General features: G+C 52.6%; 2 protein-coding genes across 4 annotated transcripts; both read right to left on the bottom strand.

The window, feature by feature from the left end:
- Positions 1 to 1709: 1709 nt before the first annotated feature.
- On the bottom strand, positions 1710 to 9924 carry Zbtb48 (zinc finger and BTB domain containing 48). 3 transcript variants are annotated; one of them, XM_034503970.2, is made up of 11 exons: positions 9790 to 9924; positions 8650 to 9321; positions 8038 to 8279; positions 4514 to 4625; positions 3848 to 3940; positions 3364 to 3450; positions 3114 to 3268; positions 2615 to 2751; positions 2380 to 2544; positions 2124 to 2212; positions 1710 to 2035 (listed from the first exon to the last, which is right to left on the bottom strand). In XM_034503970.2, exons 2-11 carry the CDS (start codon positions 9316 to 9318, stop codon positions 1739 to 1741), a joined length of 2046 nt encoding a protein of 681 aa, XP_034359861.1. In that variant the 5' UTR covers positions 9319 to 9321; positions 9790 to 9924; the 3' UTR covers positions 1710 to 1738. The 3 variants fall into 3 exon arrangements, with proteins under 3 accessions (XP_034359861.1, XP_076789791.1, XP_076789792.1); XM_076933676.1 differs by having other exon boundaries at positions 2380 to 2751; positions 3114 to 3450; XM_076933677.1 differs by having other exon boundaries at positions 2380 to 2751; positions 3114 to 3450; positions 9814 to 9895.
- Positions 9925 to 10069: 145 nt separating this feature from the next.
- Tas1r1 (taste 1 receptor member 1) lies at positions 10070 to 21812 on the bottom strand. The gene is made up of 6 exons (XM_034503035.2): positions 20714 to 21812; positions 16806 to 17112; positions 14169 to 14930; positions 13570 to 13782; positions 13022 to 13142; positions 10070 to 11241 (listed from the first exon to the last, which is right to left on the bottom strand). The coding sequence occupies exons 1-6, from the start codon at positions 20998 to 21000 to the stop codon at positions 10310 to 10312; spliced, it is 2622 nt and encodes an 873-aa protein (XP_034358926.2). The 5' UTR covers positions 21001 to 21812; the 3' UTR covers positions 10070 to 10309.
- Between the last annotated feature and the right edge of the window lie 11 nt (positions 21813 to 21823).

Here is a 21823-nt window from a genome sequence, read left to right as displayed (position 1 = left end):
CTGGGAATCTTTTGTGCAAAGGCTCACACTGGTGTGGGAGGCAGGTGTAGTGGGAAGGATCAGGCTGAGGATGGGGTGTTGGCAGGGGTGAGTTTGGGGAGCCCAGCATCTGAGGGAGTCTTTCGGGCCCTTATGTCGGTGGGTGGAACATGCACGATGCGCAACAGTAGGGTCCTTCCAGGAGCGGTGGACCCTGGGAGGGTACCTGTGACAGTGAGCATTGGTTCTCTACCTGGGAGTGGCTAACCCCAAAAGACTGAAAACCACAGATATTTACATTACAGTTCATAACAGAAGCAAATGGTTAGGGGTCACCACAATAGGAGGAGCTACGTTAAAGGGGTGCAGCATTAGGAAGGTGGAGAACCACTGCTTTAGCTCCCCAACAGGCTGAGACTTAGCACCTCAAAGTCTTCAAGCTGGATCACTCTCTTTCCTCAGAGCCTATCTAAAACCAGGGGAGGCCTGTGCCTAGAAAGGAAACAGGCTAGGACCTGAGGGGTGGCTGCACACGTGCTCCATCACTGAACCACACCTGTATCCTGTAGCATCTCCAGAACAGATCAGACGCAGCCCACTGACACACGTTGCCTCTACCTCATCTGTTTCAAGGAAGGAGAGGGAGTCACATGGGTGTGTAAATTCTGAGTGAAACCGTTTTCCTAGTAGTCTCCTGACTCCAGGGGGAACCAGTGCTGACACTCCTATAAAGGCCTATGCCTCCTCTTAACAAGGAAGTACTGGGGACAGCCTCAACCAACAGTGTGGCAAAGATGGTATCATACCATTCCCCCAGGTACCACACTGAGGAAGCCCTAGGAGCCAGCAAGTGTGACTCGGGCCCCAGAGCTCCTGCTACACTCAGAGGCCAGGCAGGCATGGCATGAGAAAGCTATCTGCAGAGCAGAAGTTTCCTTCTCAGTCCTTGGAGGGATGTCTGAGAAGCATGAGCATGTGCTAGCCCACGCAAATGTAGATGAAGCAGGAGCTCGCTCAGGCATGTAGGGAGATTTAAAGTTTTCTAAAATTTATTACATATACAGTATTCTGCCTACATGTATCCCTGCGGGTCAGAAGAGGGCAGACGGTTGTGAGCCACCACGTGGTTGTTGGGAATTGAACTCAGGACCTCTGGAAGAGCAGTCAGTGCTCTTAACCTCTGAGCCATCTCTCCAGCCCGCATAAGATTTAAACGAGCATCTGCAGTACCCATGACCCATGGCACCCTGCTCTGTAAAAGGTGGGACCACCTAGGACCCTTCCCATTCAAGGAAGGTCTGCACCAAGACAGGGCCCTCCCGAGGGATGGGTCCCTACATGGGCAAGAGGCCTATCAAGGCCAGCTTGCTTAGCTGCCACTGCCATGTTCAGCTTCATTAGACATGCTTAATTCTAGCCAATGAAGCCATCACCATGGGCCCTGGCCACTTTGTTCAACTTCAGAGGTTTCAACCCCTGGCTGGCCTCACCTATACTATGCTAAATAAGGACACTACCCGTTGGTGTGCAAGAGTGAGGGACAGGTGCTATGTAGCAAGTGGAAGCCACCTCCATTCCCTCTTCAGCTTTGCTAGGGTTCCCAAGCTGGGAAGCAGCTGCGCTCAGGTCAAGGACTGGATTCTATGCGGGGATGGCTGGGAAGGCGCGCTTCCGTGCAGGCCAGGTTGGTAGTTGCAGAACACCATGCAATAGACCACTGAACAAGAGAGTCCCAAGTCACATGTTTATTGGTCAGGGTCTACGTGTCACAGTCCTCAGGGACAGATGCCGTGATGATGAGAGAGGGCTCCAGGACACCGGGGCTAGCAAAGCTCTCCTCTGAACACAGTCTCTGGCTAGGGAGTTGGGAGGCAAGGCCACCCTGGGTCAGGGACTCTACAATGACCTCTGCAGAGCCCATCTCCAGGTCTGCAGGTGGCTGGAGAGCCACAACCACCATCTTCTCGTCCTCAATGACGAGGTTCCGGAGCTTGCGCTGCCGGGGGTTGTAGTTCTCCACTCGATCATGGATCTCCATGTGCCTGCGCAGGTGAGCCTGGGGAGAAGCAGGGGCTCAGAGCTGGGGACAGAAAGGGGTGGGGGTGGGAGTAGGAGTGGGGGGTGGGAGACCTGGCCTAGCCTACCTGCCGAGTGAACTTGTAGCCACACTCGGTGCACTCGAACTTTCTCACGCCTTTGTGTCGCCTGACGTGCACTCGTAACTGTTCCACAGCTGCAGGAGGAATGGGACCACAGGCATTAGGAGCAGGGCCTCCCGACTCCAGGCCCTACAGCACCATCATCTCTCTGTAGAGAGGTCATCTCTCTGTAGACTCTCCAACCCAGGTAGGCAGGAAACAGAAGCCAGGCCCTCTATTCTACAGCTTGCCAACTAATTACCTTTGAAGGTCTTGCCACAGATCTGGCAGAAGTGGGGCCTGCCCTCTTGATGGCGGCTGGCCACATGCCTCAGAAGGGGGCCCTTCTCAGTGAAACGCTGCTCACAGAATTCACAGCTGAAAGGCCTCTCACCCGTGTGGGTGCGGTTGTGCTTGTCCAGACTGGCTGTGGGGGACAAGATGGCGCTCAGTTGCTGTCTCAGCCCTGGGGCAAGGAGGGGATGGGCCTGCCTCACCTTGGGTGCGGAAGGTCTTCCCACAGAGGTGGCACTGGAAAGGCTTCTCGCCTGTGTGTGTGCGCAGGTGCATGTTGAGATTGGCCTTCTGGGTGAATGCATGGCTGCAGAACTCACAGACATAAGGCCTTTCATTCCTGTTCAGATGGGAACACAAAGCAGAGGCCATCACTGTGGGGAAGCCATCTCCCCCGCCCACTCTGCTGAAGCCGGACGTGCTAAACAGTAGGGCTCGAATGACACCAAACAAGGGACACCACCATTCCCAGAGGCCAAAGACAAATGTATACTGCAGGGAGTCAAGAAGCTAAAGGGGAAAAATTAGCCCCAGGAGGCAGAGACTTGCCTCAGCCTGAGCCCTCCCCACTAGCCAAACAAACCTGCCTGTCTCTCACCTCCGCCCTGGAAGGGCTACAAGTGCTAGACTCAGGCAGAAGGAGGAGGCCGCTGCCTGCAGGAGCAGGGCCACACTCTGGAAAGAGGAAGCACTCATTCCTACCTGTGCTTGGCCTTGATGTGCATCTGGAGCCCATTGCGGCTCGAGGCCCGGTGGCCACATTCCTCACACACAAAGAGCTTTTCTCCACGGTGCTTAAAGGCCTCGTGCAGCTGTAATTCCGTCCTAGACAGGAAGCACTTGGCACAAGTGGGGCACTGTGGGTGGGTGACAGGCAGAGGAGCAGATCCAGGTGAGGGCAGGGCTGCGTTGTCCTGGAGGCCCAGGAGCCCCAGCCCCGTCTGGCACTTACTGCGTGGGGTTTAGGGGCTCCGTGCAGCTTGATCATGTGGCTCTGCAAGTCCTTCTTCTGCATGAACTGCTGGGAGCAGGAGGAACACTGAAAAAACAGGCCCAGTCAGGTCCGGTGCAGCCGGCACCACCAGTGCCCTGCTCTCAGGATGTGAGGAAGGGCCAGTCCATACACAGGGGCTGTCCCTGATGGCTGAGGATTAGCTCCCAAAAGGGGGCAATATTCAGCCATCCAAACCATCCCCAGAAAAATGCTGAGCAAGTAAGGCTACAGATAGTGGCCCTATCTACAGAAGTAGTGTCACTGGAAGGGCAAGGAAGGCAGGCTTCAAGGGAGAGGTGCCAGGTACCACCTCAGACAAAGAGCTGCGACCCCCGCCGCCCAGCCTATGGCCCCAGAATAAGTGCCAGGTACTATCCCAGGCAGGGAGCTACATACCCCTGTGCCCCCAAAAGCCCATGGCCCTGGGACAAGTGGGCCTGACCTTGTAGGGCATCTCCCCTGTGTGAGACACCATGTGCACTCGCAGCTCCATCCTCCGGCGGAAGGTCTCCTGGCAGACGGAGCATGTGAAGACCTGGCAGTGTGAAGGGCAAGCAGGGCCAGCATCAGGGAGGGCCTCTGCCTGCGACTGCAGCCTCTGCAGGGGCTTCCAAACGCTGCTGGGAAGTGTCTGCCTGGGGTAGGGGATGCTGGGATAGGAGAGGGCAACATGTAACCTGCCTGCCTTGACCATCAGTACTGCACACTACCACATGCCAGACCCTTCTCAGCTCCAGACAGGCTAGAGACAGAGCCAGCTGCTACTGACCAGTCTCTGGGAAGAGAAGGATGGGGTTTAGCCAAACACTACCCACTTGGGGCAGGGGGGCTGACAAGGTGGACCTCCTCAGCAGCCATCTCCCACAAACACTTTCCTTGCTCCAAAGCATAAGGTGGACCTGGACCATAAGCAGGCAGACTCAAGCTGTCCCTTGTGCCCTCTGAACTCATGTGTCCCACATGGTCTAGGATGTGGGCGTGATGACATCAAGCCCTGCACTTCTTATTCTATAATCCCGGGGGGGTGGGGGGGGATCCTTCCCAGATGGCATGAAGACACAGGCCACTGTGCTGCTGCCCACAAATACTTGGACCAATTCCCAAGTACCTGTTCCGAGCGGTTCATGCAATTCCTGGCTTCATGCTCCAAGAGGTTCTCCTTGCGAAAGTAACACTTCCCACATTTGGGACACTCGAAGGGTTTCTCCCCAGTGTGCTTCCTGCCAGGAAGAGAGGCCACAGAGGTGTGGGGGCTAAGAGGGTTTCCTAGCTCTCTGGTCCTCAGGACCCCTCCAGCTCCTGCTCCAGACGCGCTGTGCCGCCCTGGAGGAAGAGGTGTCCTGAGGCTAGCCGGAGTTAACCATGGAGGTTTAGTGACACCTAGGTTGGTCATAAAAGGGAAGGCTAGAAATCCCCTCCAGTTTAGAGATCTCAGGAAGAAGAGAAACAGTAGCCATGCGGGCTGGAGAGACGGCTCAGTGGTTAGAGCACTGACTGCTCTGCCAGAGGTCCTGAGTTCAATTCCCAGCAACCACGTGGTAGCTCACAACCATCTGTAATGGGATCCGATGCCCTCTTCTGGGGTGTCTAAAGACAGCTACAGTGTACTCACGTAAATAAAAAAATAAATAAATCTTAAAAAACAAACAGTAGCCATAGGTCCGAATGGCCCCGTGCTGGAAGGACAGCCCGGAAACAGGAGGGGCCATCCCTACATCTGCCAGCCTCTGTAAATGGCTACCTCAAAACTTTCCTGGCACAAGCTAGTTGCCATCTTTCCCTCTGTGGGCCCCACCTCCAACATCATGGCAGAGGATAGGTGATATGGCTCACTGGACAGAACACTTGCTGCCAAGCCAGAGGACCCGAGTTCAATCCCTAATCCTGGTAGAAGAAAACAGCTCCCACAAGCTGTACTCTGATGTCTACACAAGAGTCGTCCCCGTCCCCCCCCCCAATAAAGGAATAGGTAAATGTGAATCTCCACGACCAGATCCCGCCCCACCTCATTCACTGGTACCAGCAAGCGTGGCTGTAGCAGGTCATGGGGGCTGAGGGTCCCCACTGATTCCTGGCTCCCTACCTATCTCTCCAGGAGGCTCCAGTAAGTCCAGAAGTCTTTGCAGACTTTGCAGGTAAAGAGCCCTCTTTATCTCTTGGCTCACAACCCCTCAGCGCTTCCTATTTCATACCGAGAGAGCCCAGGGGGCAGAGGGCATGGGTAACCAATGAACTAGCCTGCCCCTCACTGACCTTGCCCCATGCCCAACTCCAGGTCAGGCCTAACCACTCACAACGGCCAGGCTATTACTCCTAGCCCAGGAGTATTACTGCTAACTCTGTTCCCAACCAGAAGGCTCCATACCTCCTCCAAGTCTCATCTAGCCTAGATAGATGGCGGAGGCCTGTGATGTAATCTCAGGTCCTTGGTCTGGATCTTTTTTTTCTCCTGGCACTCCAGGGTCCCACATGTTAAGCAAGTAGATTAAGACTGAGCTACATTCCCAGCAGCTCCAAGCTGAGGCAGAGAGTCACAAGCTCCAAGTCAGCCTGGGTAATTTAGTAAGGCCTGCCTCACGTGAAAAAAGGGCTGGGGATGTAGCTCAGTGGCAGAGACGCTGGGCTTCAGTCCCGAGCACTGAAAGTCACAGGGCAGGGGGAAGTTCCCCTCCTTCTTAATAAATAAATATCATGCCCCAGGCCATAGTTATTGGGTACTAACCCTATCTCCACAGTAGACTCCAATCCCCAATTCCTGGGACTGTTCCCCTACTCCTCCCCAAACGGGTGCACACACTGTAGACCCAACTGTCCTGGAACCCCTAAAAAGAGCAAAAGTGCAGGCTCAGGTTGTCTGTGTCATTCTAAATCACTGCTTCCTTTCCTGAAAGACAGAGGCTTTCCGTATCTGTGTGGCACCCGAGCGTCATAAAGACTTTTACCTCCAAGGGCTACATCATCTTGTTGCAAATCTAGTAGCTTGTTGAATAAACTAAACAAACCTTGATCTCAGCACCATGGGTAGCACTGAGTCTCCTGTGTGTCCAGAAGCCAAACTTGCCCTCATCCTCTTCATTACAAGTGCCCTTGTCCCCGTAGTTCCTGCCACTGCAGGGACCGCATTTTCTATTTTCCTTTAGAGACACGGTCTCCCTATGTAGTCCTGACTGACCTGAAACTCACTACACAGACTCAAACTTGCAGCAATTCTCCTGCCTCTGCTTTCCAATTGCTATGATTACAGACAAGTGTGGTCACATCTAGATACAAAAATCTCTTGAAGCCATTTCTTCTCAGTTCTCAGGGACATCAGCAAACCACAGACCAAGGGAAGAATGAACAGAGCATGGAGAAACCTGTATAGCCTCATCCACCCCAAGGCCAAACCCCAGGGATGACAAACAGGTCGCACTCCTACACCAGGTGAGCACTAGTGGCTTGCCAGAGTGACACACTGACAACACAGTGTGGCTCAGTACAAAAGCAACTGCAGCAGACTAGCAGAGCTGCGTGTCTACTGAGCAGCTGAGATGGGACTTGTGTCTGCAGCGCTCACTTTTATTATTGTTTCTGGTGTGTTGGGACGGCATTGGTTTTTCGAGACAAGACTTCTCTGTGTATCCCTGGCTGTCCTGGAACTAAGCTGTAGACGAGGCTGGCCTCAAAACCCAGAGATCTGCCTATCTCTTCCTCCTAAGTGCTGAGATAAACAGTGTGTGTACACCACCACGCCTGGCATGTGGCACTGGATCTCAAGTAATTTGAACTCAAAACAAGCCAGGTATGATCGGACATGGCTTTTATCTTGGCACTTGGGAGACAGATGAAGGTGGATCTCTGAATTGGAGGCCAGCCTGGTATACAGAGTGAGAGTTTTAGGACACCCAGGACTAGAGAGACCCTGGGGGGGAGGGGGCTTTGTTGTTTTAAAGCAGTCCTAAGTCTGGTGGTGCACGTCTTTAATATCAACGCTCAGGAGGCAGAGACAGGTATATCTCTTAAGTTCTAGGACACCTTGGTCTACATAAGTTCCAAGTCAGCTTGGAAAAAAAGGAGGGGGCCAAATGGTAGTGGTACACACCTTTGACCTCAGCTCTGGAAGCAGAGGCAGGCTGATCTCACTCATTTTGAGGCCAGCCTGGTCTATAGAGTGAGTTCCAGGACAGCCAGGGTTACACAGAAAAATCCTGTCTCAAAAAACAAACAAGCAAACAAACAAAGAGCCCCATAAAGCTAACAAGAGGAAAACCCTCCAAGTCATATGGGGTCCCTGTTAGACAAATGGTCCCTTATACATCACTGACTTGCAAAGCTAACATCCCCAGAAACACAGGCAGCCTCTGTCCTTAAGATTAGCCTCTTGTCACATCCTACACTGCCTGTCAGACCTCAGCTCCAGCTCAGGAAGGGGCCAGAAGCCTGCCCACAGTCAAACTCCACAGTGGGTAAAATCTACTGCCCAGGTGTCCACAGACCCACAATCCACAGGAAGAGGATGCATGCTGACTAGGCACTCTCTGGGCCTGACCTAGAATCACCAGCCGCACAGAGCCCAGAGAGGGGAGCACAGGACCCCTCCCGCAACATGGAGGGGCAGAGAGGAAAGAGAAAGAGAAAAACCAGAGCATTTACCTGTTGTGGACTTTTAGGTAGTATTTGCTGAGGAACTTTTTATGACATGTGGGACATTCGACCGGAACTGCTGCACCCTTTCTGCTCTCGGAGGGCTCGGCTGGGAGGGAGCCTGCACCCAGGGCTGGCTCTGCCGAACAGGGCTTTCTAATCACTTTTGACTTCCTCCTGGTCAGCACAGTCTCGGGCTCAGATACGTAATCACCGTCCCTGTCGTCCTCAACTTGAACCACCACTTCCCACTAGAGCAGAGGAGGCAGCAGGAGGGAGGGGGTTGGGTCACCCAGGTATCAGCAGGGACCCACCTTTAGTTCATAAGCCCCAAACCCCAGAGTCCCTTCACCAGAGACAGCTCCCTGCAGGGCCCAGAGAAGACTGCAATCTTGGACTCGGAGCAGAGTGGTTACGTTAGCAGGGAGCTGGCCCGGTTCACTAACCTAAAGAAATACCTGTAACCCTGCTGCTCACTCCACCCCAAGGAAGCTGGCAACCATGGCACAAGTGTAGCTTGAAGAAGGTCAGCTGAGACCACTGGCTTCCTACAGTTGCTCCGGAAGGGTCGCTTTTACCCTTACGCTTGCCTCCCCAGTTCAGCACCCTGGAAACAGGTACCTCATTGCTCTTGCCCTGCAGCGGGGCACCTTCAGCCTCGAAGGGCCTTGGGGGCTCTTTGCAGTCCTCGGACTCTTTGTCCTCTGAGGGAGAAGGCTTCAAAGCCTGCTTGAGTTTCCCACAGAGGAAGGCCGGGCTGCTCTGAGCAGGTGTGTTGACCTGGGGCTGCTCGCTGTCTCTGGGCTCCTGATCCACAGAGGCCAGGCTCAGAGTCCTGAAAACTTCCTCCTCATCCAAGTCTGTCGGCTCCTTGAGGTGGCTTTTCACATCCTGGGACGCAGGCTGGCCCAGTCCACTCTGTGCCTGCCCCACTGAAGTTTGGGGCTGGAAGCTCTGACATAGCTCCACAGCCTCAGGCACCCGCAACTCTTTGGCTGCCAAGAGCACCTGATCCCTGTTCCCTGTAGTGAGGGCGAGGTGGCCAGTGTAGAAAAAGTCCAGCAGGAGGCCAAAGATTTCAGCAAAACCTGCAGGGAGGACAACGCTGCCCCCTGAGCCATCCCCGTAGATTCTCTGGAAGAAATGGCTGCAACAAGCCAGGACACTCCAGTGCGCCTTGAACACCAGGCCCCCCACGTCCAGCGTGGCGTCGCAATACTGGCCTTTCTCGCGCTGCTTGTTGAGTTCCTGCAGAACCCTCACGCTGTGCTGTACGAAGGAACCATCCATAATCTGGAAGGGAAGGCAAACATGACACTCTGGACAGCCCCAATCGGGAAAGCCCTTTTGGACCGAGAGTGAGATGGACACTTTAACATCCACCCATCGGGATGAAGGCTTGGGTCAAGGTTAGAAGGTGCACGCGGAGCACACAGCCAGAGTGGAGTGACAGCCTCTTGGGGGCGGGGAGCGGCATGGGTTGATCAGAGGGGAGAGATCGGGAGAGGAAGTGCATGGTGCGATCAGGACAGGGTCGGTCGGGATAGGGTGCCGGGGGAAAAAATGAAAACGAGAGTTTGGGGATAGACAAGCGAGGACCCCAACTGATCTGTAGCGCACCCAACGCACAGCCAGTAGGGCAGGGCGGCGGCTGCGCACAGGTGACCCAAGCCCACGCCGCGCCTGCAAGTCCGAAGGCGGCGGCCACACTCTCTTCACAGCCCTAGGCGGCACACTGCCTCCCTCCCGCTCCCTCCTCACCCTGCCGGTTCTCCCGGCTCGCACCGGCCTCACTGCTCCAGGCCAGACCACTTCCACCGCCCACAAGACTAACTACTGCACGGAGACGCCGCCGTCGCTGCGCCGGATATGACGTATAGGCGCGCTGGCCAGAACCGAAGGCCTCGGCGGCGCAAAGTCCTTAGGTCCCGCCTCCAAGGCGGATCCTCAGAGAGAGACCAATGGGCAGCATGGGGGGCGGGGCCAAGCGTAAATCCAATTGCGCCGAGCCGGGAGTCGCCTAGTAACCCCAAGCTGGGCGCTAGGGCTCAGACTTCAGCTAGGTGGTGTGCCGGCCCAAGCTTTCCCCAGACCGGAAGAGCAGCCAAGAAGCCACACACACTTCACGTCTTTATTGCACTGGATTCTTCTGTGTGCTTATACATCGCAAGTCCAGGCTGAGCTCTCCTAAACACCTCAAGCTCTCCGCCCCACTAGAACCGCCACCTCCAGCACAAGAAGAGAGGCTTCCCGTCTGCCCCTTCCCAAGAGTCCCTGCGGATCAGGTAGTGCCGTAGCGCCTCGTGTAGTCCTGGATGGAAGCCTGAAAGTGTTCTTTATTGTTGAGTTCTGGACGGCAGAGAATCACATAGCACTTGGGGAGGAAATAACCGCTGAAGCCGCCACTCAGAGTGGTCAGCCCTGCCAGCACATTGACTGCATGCAGGTAGCTGCCCTGGTAAATGCTGGACATGGTGAAGAAGGCGATCCAGGATACGAAGTTAAGGAGCAGGCTGAAGGTGACACATTTGGCTTCGTTATAGTTCTCTGGCAGTTCCTTACCCAAGTAGCTGCAGATAAAGGTACTGATGGAGAGGAGGGTATTGTGTGTGAAAGCCACGAGGAAGCCCACAGAGTTGATCTCTGTGCACTCAAGAATCACCAGATGGGGGAAGCGCTGGTATTCCCGGGTGGGCCGTGGGGTCCACATTGCAAGCCACGTGAGGCAGATGAGCAAATGGATCGTGGAGCTGACAATGACGAATAGTCCAGCACCATGGTTTTGGACCCAAGTGCGGTAGAATGTGGGCACCTTGGTCGAAAACTTGAAGATGACGACCAGTTGGAAGGAGCGTATTGTCAGGCAGGAGAAGAAGATGGAAACCCCGATAGAAAAGAGGGGTTGACGCAGCAAGCACTTGGGCACCGTGGGCTCCCCGAAGAAGCTATAGTGGCTGCAACTCCCGGCAACCAGGGAACCCAACATGAGGAAGCACAGCCTACCCCCAGCTGACCTCACAACAGGCGTGTGAAAATGCCAGGCAAACAGGCCAGCAGTCCCAAGCAGCAGCAGCAGCAATAGCGTGTTAGCCGCCAATAGCACCAAAGAGATGGGTTCCTGCCAAGCCAAGAACTCCAAGGTGCGTGAGAAGCAAGTTGCGCTCCCCTCGGGTGCCCATTCTTCTGTTCCACAAGGCTGGCAGGTGTGAAGCTCTGAAAGGAAAGACAAGGTTTCTGAGATCCAGGTGAGTAGAAGGAAGGGAGGTCCAGGTCTTTCGGGCCTGGAAGTTTCTGGGAGAGTCGCATCTTGGCCAGCAGGTTTTGGAGCCATAGTGAGAGGTGAACTTAGAACAGCCACAGGCTAAGTGTATCCTCAAAAGGGCTGTGCTTTGTATGGCTCAGGATCCCAAAGGGTGTTTGTAAACACAGAGAGCCTTATGTTAGTAGCTCTGCCTGCAGGCCAGTGACACTGTGAGTTCCTAAGAGTGACCAGCTTTTTTTGTTTTTGTTTTTAGAGGATTCATTTATCTATTATGTATATAGCATTCTGCCTACATGTACACCTGCATGCCAGAAAAGGGCATCAGATCCCATTACAGATGGTTGTGAGCCACCATGTGGTTGTTGGGAATTGAACTCAGGACATCCAGAGGAGCAGACAGTGCTCTTAACCCCTGAGCCATCTCTCCAGCCCCCATGAGTGACCAGCTTTAAAGATAAGACATTTTTGTCTCTCTCTGCAAGATTTCCACTAACCAGATCCACTTTCTGAGCTTGTCCTCCAAGACATCCGAGTCCTGACTCACTGGTGATGGACGACAGACACTCCCATCACTACAGAGATATTAAAAGGAAGGAATGTGTCCCCCTGCCATAAGCTCCAATCTGAGGTCATAGCCCCTACTGTGCTCTCTGCCCTCCACTTTGAGTCGATGAATGGGGCACACTGGCTTCTTTCTGTTAGATGTGCTAGCACGTGTGTTTAACTGAAACCATTCGAGTGCTTGACTCCTTGGCACAGGGAAGGGGCTTCATATAAACAGCACAGCACAGCAGAGCTGTGTCTGTCTGAATAAAGAGGCTGCATTTAGGACCAGACCTGTGGGAGCTGGTGGGTGAGCAAGCAGTGCTCTGACAGAGGACACACCAAGGTCTGAGACTTCCACACGCTTATTTCTGCCCAATCAGAGTTCAGCCTACTGGCAAGTGTCCCCTGACCTGTACCCAGCTGGCAGTTTGAATATGGGAAGGGGCAGTATTAGGAGGTGTGGCCCTGTTGGAGGAAGTGTGTCACTGTGTAGGCAGGCTTTGAGGTCTCCTCGTGCTCTTGTGTGGAAGAGAGACCCTCCTCTTGGCTGCCTTCCGATAAAGATGTAGACATCTCAGCTCCTTGTCCAGCACCGTGTCTGCCTGCAGGCTGCCATGCTTCCCGCCACACTGGACTGAACCTTAAGCTCCAGTGAAATGTTTGCCTTTGTAAGAGTTGCCTTAGCTCTCTCCTTCCTCTCTTCTCTCCCTCTCTCTTCGGGCTAGCTCTTTCTCTCTTTCTCTCTCACCTCTCTCTCCCTTCCCATGGCAACTTCCCTGGCCTCAGTCCTTGGGGCCAGTGAACTCACCCAAGAGCAGCTTCCTAATAAACCTGCATTTAATTGAAGAAAAAAAAAAGGAGTTGTCTTGATTTTTGGTGTCTCTTCACAGCAATGGAATTTTTGTTTTGTTTTGTTTTTGAGACAGGGTTTCTCTGTATAGCCCCGGCTGTCCTGGAACTCACTCTGTAGACCAGGCTGGCCTCGAACTCAGAAACCCGCCTGCCTCTGCCTCCCAAGTGCTGGGATTAAAGGCGTGCGCCACCTGCCCAGCTAATGGAAATCTTAATAAGGACACTAGCTGACAAGCCAGTGAGTTGGAGTCCTTGGTTCCTGGAGGACTCAGCTTGGTTGCTGGAGCACTTACTTTGGGTGCTAGAGCACCCACCCTCTTGCTGTTCACTCACCACTCTTGTTGAGAAAGGTCCCAGCTTCACAGGGCATGCACTCAAAGCAGCAGTGGTGGGAGCCCACAACCACCCTGTGGTGCCCTGCAAGACAGTCCCTGGTACACACTGACACAGGCACCTGAAAGAAGCCACAGTGATTTGTAATCACACAGAGGAGCCCACGTCAACAACTCACGGGAGGAACAGAGAAGAGGTATCCATGCCACTGTCCTCCAGGTTCACTCTCTTTTTTTTTTCTTTTTTTTCTTTTTTTTTTTTTGGTTTTTCGAGACAGCGTTTCTCTGTGTAGCCCTGGCTGTCCTGGAATTCACTCTGTAGACCAGGCTGGCCTCGAACCAGGTTCACTCTCAAAGCCCAGTCTGGGGTCAGATGTGCCTAGATCCCGCTGGGCATCTATTTGATGACACGTATGACTGGCATCCCTGGCAGGACTGCAGAGCTGAGGTAGCCTGACGTGTGGGCCCCTGTCCTGCTCTGGGTAGGCATCACTCCCCAGGTCCTGGTAACATAAAGCAGTCACCTGGTGAGCAACCATGCCCCATTACCTGATTGTTCTTCCCGTGCCACTGGATTTTTGTCTTATTTATATCTAGATGAACTGGAGACAGTGAGGCAGAGCCAATGACCTCAAAGGACCATTCAGGTCCATTCCAGTCCCAGGCAATGATGTCATAGTAACCTAGAGGGTCCCCGTTGTTGTCGAATGCCACAGTCGTCTTATGTAGAAGAAAATTCACCTTGTAGAGCTGCTGAAGAAGCTAGGACAGACAGATGTCATGAAGCCACCAAAGACCACACAGACCCAGGCACCCCAGGAAGCAAGCAGGGTTCTCCAGTGCTGGGTGGTTCCAACCCACCTATAAGGCCTGGTTCCTTCCTCAGCAAACTATTCTCACTCCTAGAGATTCCCTGAACCCGTGACCAGCCTCCTGAGAGGAGACCTCCAACAAAGGAGTCTTGTAAACATTCTTAGCCTTTGACCTCTCTGGGGCATGGTGCATGGGAGAAGACAAAGCTCAAAGAAGGGAAAGGTTTATATGAGAGCTGACCAGCCCGCTACACATTTTCTCCTTAGACACTCAGTGTACCCATACTGCCAGGTTTGGGTGTTCTGGATGCAGACACCCTGGCTGGAATTGCTTACCTGCCAGGGATAGACTGGGACTCTGGAACAGGACTCAGAGGTACATCCCAGCAGCTGGTGGAGGCCGTGGGCCACAGCATAGACGGCCATGTACACGCTGTAGGCAGCACTCATGGAGAAGGCTCCAAGCATGGGCATGTTTTGTGTCGTGAAAGCGTGACACTCCCGGCACAGCTGGTTATTGTTGCACCAGGACCCCTCTGAGCAAGCGCTGGGAGCACCCGTTATCGCCCTGACATAAGACACTTCAAACTCCTTCAGGCCAGGGACACGTCTCTGCTGAATGGCCACTCCCAGTACTGTCCCAATGCCTTGGATCCCAGGCACCTGGGTGATGTAAGTGGAGATGGCCCAGTCTTCTGAGGCGATCCACACTTTGCCAGTGAGGTTGGCCAGCACCACAGACCTGAAGAACACTCTAGCCAGGTGCCGGTTAGAGAAGACCACAACCACCGTGGTCCTGGCTTGAGCCAAGTACTGCATCATGTGCTGCATCCTTTGGTCACCTACCTGGGCAGAGAAAGGCACGATGTCCTTGAAGGCAACGCAGATGCCCCGTGATGTGGCCAGCTCCTCCAGCGCCTGTATGCCCAGCTGCCCGTAATAACCATAGCTGCCGATGAGCGAGATCCAGACCCACCCAAAACTCTGCAGCAACTGCACCAGGACTTCCACCTGGTGCTTATCGCTGGGGATGGTGCGGAGGAAAGATGGGAACTTCCGCTTTGTACCGAGTATCACGCTGCTTGCATCATAGCTGATCTGTTGGGAGGGGTTCCATCCAGTGGGGTCAGCAGCAGCAACCTTAACTGGTCTGCCCCTTCCCCACAGTGCCCACCCAGTATAGGGAGAATACAAAGAGGGCAGGCCTCTCTAGGGAGTTCCAGGGGGTGTGAGGATCTGCCTGATAGACAAGCAAAAGGGTCATGTGTTTAAACACGGAACAAGCCATGCTCTCTTGGCCATAGGTCCTCAGAATGAATGGGGTGGGGCTGAGGACTTTAACTCTCAAGCTGAGGGACTCACTTCCATTCTGCACACTGTGGGGAGCTAAGGTTCCCTCTCAGAAATGGCACATTCAGATCAAATTGGAGGAGTATATCTCTAATTCAAGTGAAGAATGCTCTCCAGAGGCTCACTGGAGCCAGGGGCCGATGAGATCACCTGTATCAGGTGTTTCCACACATTACTCTAAAAGGTGAAAGGTTTAACCAGGTGAGGCCAGAACATACGAGGGGGAGGGAAGGAGGAACCGGAGTTCAGAGCTGCTCTGGCCTGTGATGTGGGTATAGGGCCAATCTGGGCTACATAAGACCCTGTCTCAAAAAGTCAAAGGAGAAAAGATGAAAGATGGGCTCTTGGGGGGAAACCAGACTTTGATGGTGATGGAAAAGCTGGCAGTGAAGACCTAGGGGGGCCACATACGCCATGACAAGGCTGCAGAGGGGAGTGAGCTCAGCACAGAGCCATGGGTGGGGAGAGAGGGCGAGGAATACGTGCTCCCAAGTCAGAATGCCAGGTCTCCAGGGACTGCAGGAAAGAGGAGACCAGGGAAATACCAGATGCCTCAGGGGCAAAAGGCCGCTCCCTGGAGACTGATAGAGCAGCTGGACATAAAAATGAGTGAAGAGGCCATGAAGCCAAAGACAGCACCATGCAAGGAGTGGTTGGCTGGCGGGCACATCACAAAGAAACCACGTAAGATAAAGGACTGACAAGTGCCCATTGGGTTTGGAGCTCTGCACAGTACTCCTGCTACAGCTGGATCAAGTGAGGACAGAATCCAAGGCTGAGGCACAAATGGAAGAGCCAAGAAGCTACACTAGCCGCGCGGTGGTGGCGCACGCCTTTAATCCCAGCACTTGGGAGGCAGAGGCAGGCGGATTTCTGAGTTCGAGGCCAGCCTGGTCTACAGAGTGAGTTCCAGGACAGCCAGGGCTACACAGAGAAACCCTGTCTCGAAAAACAAAAACAAACAAACAAACAAAAAAACCCAAAAACAAAAACAAAAAAAACAAAAAAAAAGAAGAAGAAGAAGCTACACTAGCGTATTCTAGGAAGTCCAATGGCACGGGGCAGGGAGAGTCAGGCACATAAGCACAGGGGACCCAGAAGAGGGGCCCCTGTCTGCTTAGACTGCTGAGAACAGCAGGTCCTAGGTTTAGGACAGTACAGAACCACCAGCAGGTGATACAGTGTCTGATGTGGGAAGTAAAGGCTGTTTGGATAACAGGCTAAGGAGCCTTTGGATGGAGGGAAGGCACAGAGGGAGCAACTGGCTAGCAAAACTTCCAAAGGGAAGCCTGGGGGTCAAGTGTAGTGGTGTGTGCCTTTAATTCCAGCACTTGGGAGGCAGAAGCAGGGGATCTCTGTGAGTTTGAGGCCAGCCTGGTCTACATAGTGAGTTCCAGGACAGCCAGAGCTACATAGTAAGGCCCCGTCTCAAAACAAAACAAAAATTTAAAGGACAGGCTTTCCCCTTGATGGCTGAGGCAAAAGTCTGGAAGCAGCTCGGAGAGAGGCAGGCGGGAAGATTGGGCAGTGGCAATGGCGGGCAGGATGCCTGCAACGCTTTCTAGAGAGCGGGGACTGCCTGGAGATGAAGGAGCTGCCGAGCCTCAGAGAGTCTCAGCTTACCAGGGGCACCAGGAAAGGACTCAGCAGGGCAGCAGTAGTGATGGCGTGGTCAGTGTTGTCAGGCCCGATGAGTGCCACCACCTTGGAGGAGTGGTTGCGAAGATCTCTCTGCAGCTCTATGTGGCTGGTCCCCTGCTGGGCGAGCACCCTCAGGGCGGCGTAGACATTGGAGGACTCTGAGCACACGTCATACAGCTCGTACCCGAGGGTGACGTCGGGAAGCAGGACTGTGGAGTTGTTTATCTCCTCGATGGCGAACCTCATGGCTTGGAAGAGGTGGTAGCCATGGCCATTGAAGCTGTCGGGTCTGTAGGGAGAACCCAGGGAGAACTGAGAAGGTTAAAGCCCACCCCTCCCCCAGGCCCTCTGCCTCCTGCCTCCCAGGCTTTGGGAGCAGAAAAGAAAGCTGAGGTTTCTGTCCAAGCTAGCACCAGCCTGAAACACCTCAACTCAGGCTGTCAGAACTGAGACCAGCACACATTAACAGAGTGCAGGGTTTTTGTTGAATGAACAGAGTTTTCCCGCTCTCACAGGAACATGAAAAGAAAGAACTTTCCTTCAGGGCTGCTGCCGTTCTAGAGCACGTGAGCCTCAGATCAGTTTGTCTTCAGATTGGCTTGTACAGGAATGCTAGATTACCTAAATGTCTGTCCGAGCTGTTGGCCTACGTTTCTAACACATTGTGCAATGATTTTTGGCACGGCGTTGCTACAGAATTTCCAATAATTTCTGAAATAGCCCTAAACATACTTTTACGGTTTATACTACATATTTGAAGTAGTGTTCTCAGAAATCAACATACTAATTAACTCTAAAAAAAAATTCTGTGTCCAGAGGTGCCAAATATTCAGCTGAGATTTATGTAAAAATAAACAAATATATTCATACATTCATCTTGTTAGCATGCAGTATTCTTTCTTTTTTTCTTTTTGAGACACAATGTCACTGTATAGCCCTGGATGGATGGATGGATGGCCTGGGACTATGTAGATCGGGCTGGCCTAGAATTCACAGAGATCCATCTGTCTCTGCCTCCTGATTCTGGTATTAAAGGTATGTATGACCATGCCCAAATATCTACCTATTTTGTATACCTAAAGTCATGTTAAAAATTCTCAGGGGGGGGGGGGGGGCTGGAGAGATGGCTCAGCAGGTAAGAGCACTGACTTCTTTTCCAGACATCCTGAGTTCAATTCCCAGCAACCACATGGTGGCTCACAACCATCTGTAATGAGATCTGATGCCCTCTTCTGGTGTGTCTGAAGTCAGCAACAGTGGACTCATATAAATAAAATAAAGTAAATGATATTAAAAAAAAAAATCTCAGGGGGCTGGGGCTAGAGAGATGGTTCAGTAGTTAAGAGCACTGAATGCTCTTTCAGAGGTCCTGAGTTCAATTCCCAGAAACCACATGGTGGCTCACAACCATCTGTAATGGGGTCTGATGCCCTCTTCTGGTGTGTCTGAAGATAGCTACAGTGTACTCATATACATAAACTAAATAAATAAATCTTAAAAAAATAAAAATAAAAATAAAAAAAACCCTCAGGGGGTGCTGGAAAGGTATATCAGTGGTCAAGAACACTGGCTGCTCTGCCAGAGGTTCAGGGTTCAATTTTGAGCACCCACACGGTGGCTTGCACCATCTGTAACTCTAGCCCCAGAAGATGTGATGCCCTCTTTTGTCCTCTGTACAAGGCAGAGTACAAGGTATTCACATGACACTCGGATATATTTATAGGCAAAATACCCACACATACAAAAAAAAAAAAAAAAAAAAAAAAAAAAAAAACAACTTTAAAAACCTTCTCCAGATAAAAATTCCCATGAATGCAAAAATTTAAGAAGCCCTAAGGAAACAGGGTTAACACATACAGTCTCACCGGAAGGTGGTGGCACACACCTTTAATCCCAGCACTTGGAAGGCAGAGGCAGGCAGATTTCTGAGTTTGAGGCCACCCTGTTCTACAGAGTGAGTATCAGGACAGCCAGGGCTATACAGAGAAACCCTGTCTCGAAAAACGGAAAAAAAAAAAACCCAACCAAACAAAAACAAACAAACAAACAAACAAAAAACCCACATACAGTCTCCCCACTGTTAGTATTCTGTCTAAACTCCACCTCCACAGTTACCTGGCAACAGCCAGGTATGCTCCTCCCCACAGTTACCTGGCAACTGCCAGGTAGGCCTGGTCCACTATAAAAGGGGCTGCTTGCCCCCTCCTCTCTCTCTTAATCTCTTAGTCTCTTTCTCTTGTCTCTCTGTCCCCTCCCCCCTTCTCTTCCTCTCTCTCCACGTGGTCATGGCCTGCCCCTACTTCTCTCTCTCTCTCTCTCTCTCTCTCTCTCTCTCTCTCTCTGCCTCTACCACCCTCCTGGCTCCCCTCCCCATGCCCTCAATAAACTCTATTCTATACTATACCGGTGTGTAACAGGTCCCTCACTGGAAGAGATGCCTCTACATGGGCCCACTGAGACATCCCCTTCCCCATACCTCTCCACACACCCACAGAACATATTCTCTTTATCTCTTTATCTTTTTATAAACACTTCACCCACCCCCACCTCAAGCACATAGAAACATGCACACAGGAGGAGGATTACTTTACAGAGCTAGTTCACATGAAAGTAATGTTCAAAGATTGTAGGGCTGGACGGTCTGCTGAAGCTGAGGATGGAGGGATACTCTGATCCTTCCCAGGGCCTCAGTCTTGTCTCTGAAGGCCTTAAATGGGTTGTGTGAGGCCCATTTACTGCCCGTGGGAGAGCTCTTTCACGCAGCCTATCAATTCAAATGTTAACCACATCAAAAACACACTTTGACCGTAACATCTAAACTGACATTTGAGCAACTCTAGGCGCCATCTCTTGGTCAAACGGTGTAAAATTAACCATCACACCCACCTCACATGGCTCTGCCTAGGCTGAGTTTTGGTAACTGTTGTCACCAGGGACAGGACGCTGAGGATCTGACATTAAGAGCATGTCAATCTGCCCTGCTCCCCAGATCTCTGCCTTTTAAAAGCCACCCTCTTGCTTCTGTCACCTGTGTCCCCAGAGTAGACTGAGAGGCTCAGTACCTCTTCATAAGTCCTTCAGTTACCTGAAGCCAGTTTTCTTGTGTCCGTCTGGAAACCTGTCTCCCACGGCCAAGCCTTCTCCTCCAGACTCCCATCTGCCTCTTAGGTCTAGTCCTCATGAACCAGGGGTTCCAGAACCATCTGTCCTAGCCAACAGCCAGGTAAAGCCCAAATGTGAGGTTTGCATAGACTGCAAGCAGCCATCTTGAAAAGGAAACCCCTGGGGAACTCCACTTGCCCGCTAGAGAAAAGCCAGGAGACTTGGATGGAGTTACAACCCACTCAGACAGCAAAAACAAAAGAATAAATTGCAATTAAACAATAACACACAGGAGGCTGGAGAGACGGCTCAGTGGTTAAGAGCACTGACTGCTCTTCCAGAGATCCTGAGTTCAATTCCCAGCAACCACATGGTGGCTCACAACCATCTGTAATGGGATGTGATGCCTTCTTCTGGTGTGTCAGGGGCAGTGTACTTATAAATAACTAAATAGCACCACAACAAAAGAACCGATGGACTGACTCACTCAGCTCTCTGCTTCAGTCACTATAGACCCCTGGGGTGTGGCAAGCAGAGGAGCCCTTCCTTGTGTTCCCTTAAGGGAGAGTCTCTCTGACAGGATTTCCAGCCTCAGCCAGTTGTGAACTCGATATGTAGCAGAGTATGACCTTGAACTTGTGATTTTCCTGCCCCCATCTCCCTGTACAGAGATTATATGGATTGCATGCCTTAGCCGCCACATCCAGCTGATTCCGTGATGGAGCCTAAACCCAGAGCCTCACATAACCCTAATCCACTAAGTGACAGCTCTGCCGGTCCCTACTTACCTGTCACAACTTGTCACCACAGGTCTGTGTGTCACCTGCAGACAGTCAGCATGGAGGGAGAACAGGCCTGCAAGGAGGAAGTCCCCAGGGAGGCTGAAGCCTGGAGAGGACTCTGTCCTTTGGCAGCTGAAAGCCCAAGAGTAAGCAGCCGCGAGCTGCAGACTGAGCAGCAGGTGAGCTGCCCAGGAAGACATGCTGGCCAGATGTCCCTCTGTCCAGCATGGCTGAGCACACCCCTGACAAGGGCGACTTAAATACAGGGAATGGCAGCTGCCCAGACGCTTCATAACTTCATGCCCCTGAAAGGGGTGGGGACTGGAGCCCAGTTGTAGAAAGGCTGTTGGCCTTCCGGGCTGTGGTCTCTCTCAGGAACTGGGCATGGGCAGGGCCAGGACATGGATGGAAACCAGGTGGATCCCTGAGACCCCCTCCTCTGGACGGTTGTGGTTTCTGTCTTTGCTCTGCCTCACCTGTCTCAGGAAGGGAGCCCTGCTGGTTTTCAGGGAGGAGAGGGAGGGCTGGGGGAGGGGGGCATTGAAGGTCGTGGTTACTATCAGGGAGCTTGACTGTTCGTTCTGTTTTGTTTTCGTTTGTTTTTGAAGTGTTCTTTCGTTCCGTTGTCCCGGCTGGCTTTGAACTCCAGGGCTCAAGCGATCCTCCTACCTCATTCAGAGGGGTAACTGATAGGACTGCGGGCTCATGTCAGCAAGAGTTACGGACCATAGTAAACCTGAAACCAGGCTTTGCAGTGCTGACCCCAGTATTGGGACATTCAAAGTGTGAGCTAATCATCATGGTTTAACCTTGTCCAGGATCGTTCCCATCAGCCAGAAGACAAATGTATGCAAACACAGCATATCCAAATGGACCGGATTTGTTTAAAATGCCCATCCTGGAGGGTTTTTTTTTTTTTTTTTTTCTGCAGGAAGAAAAAAAAATCCCAGGTGGATTTCCTGAGAGGTGGCCTGGTGGTTAAATCCACGGGGGTGGCTTCCCAATCTCCAACCGGCCAGGGTGGGTTTTTGCATAATGTAAATGTGCCCCTGGGTGGGACCTCCAAGCCTCCTCGGCAGCTGAGGATTGAAGTCCCTGATGATGTGCTGCAGAAAC

Source organism: Arvicanthis niloticus, chromosome 5 (assembly GCF_011762505.2).
Source record: "Arvicanthis niloticus isolate mArvNil1 chromosome 5, mArvNil1.pat.X, whole genome shotgun sequence".
NCBI classification, from domain to species: Eukaryota; Metazoa; Chordata; class Mammalia; order Rodentia; family Muridae; genus Arvicanthis; species Arvicanthis niloticus.
This window is presented reverse-complemented; position numbering and strand designations above follow the sequence as displayed.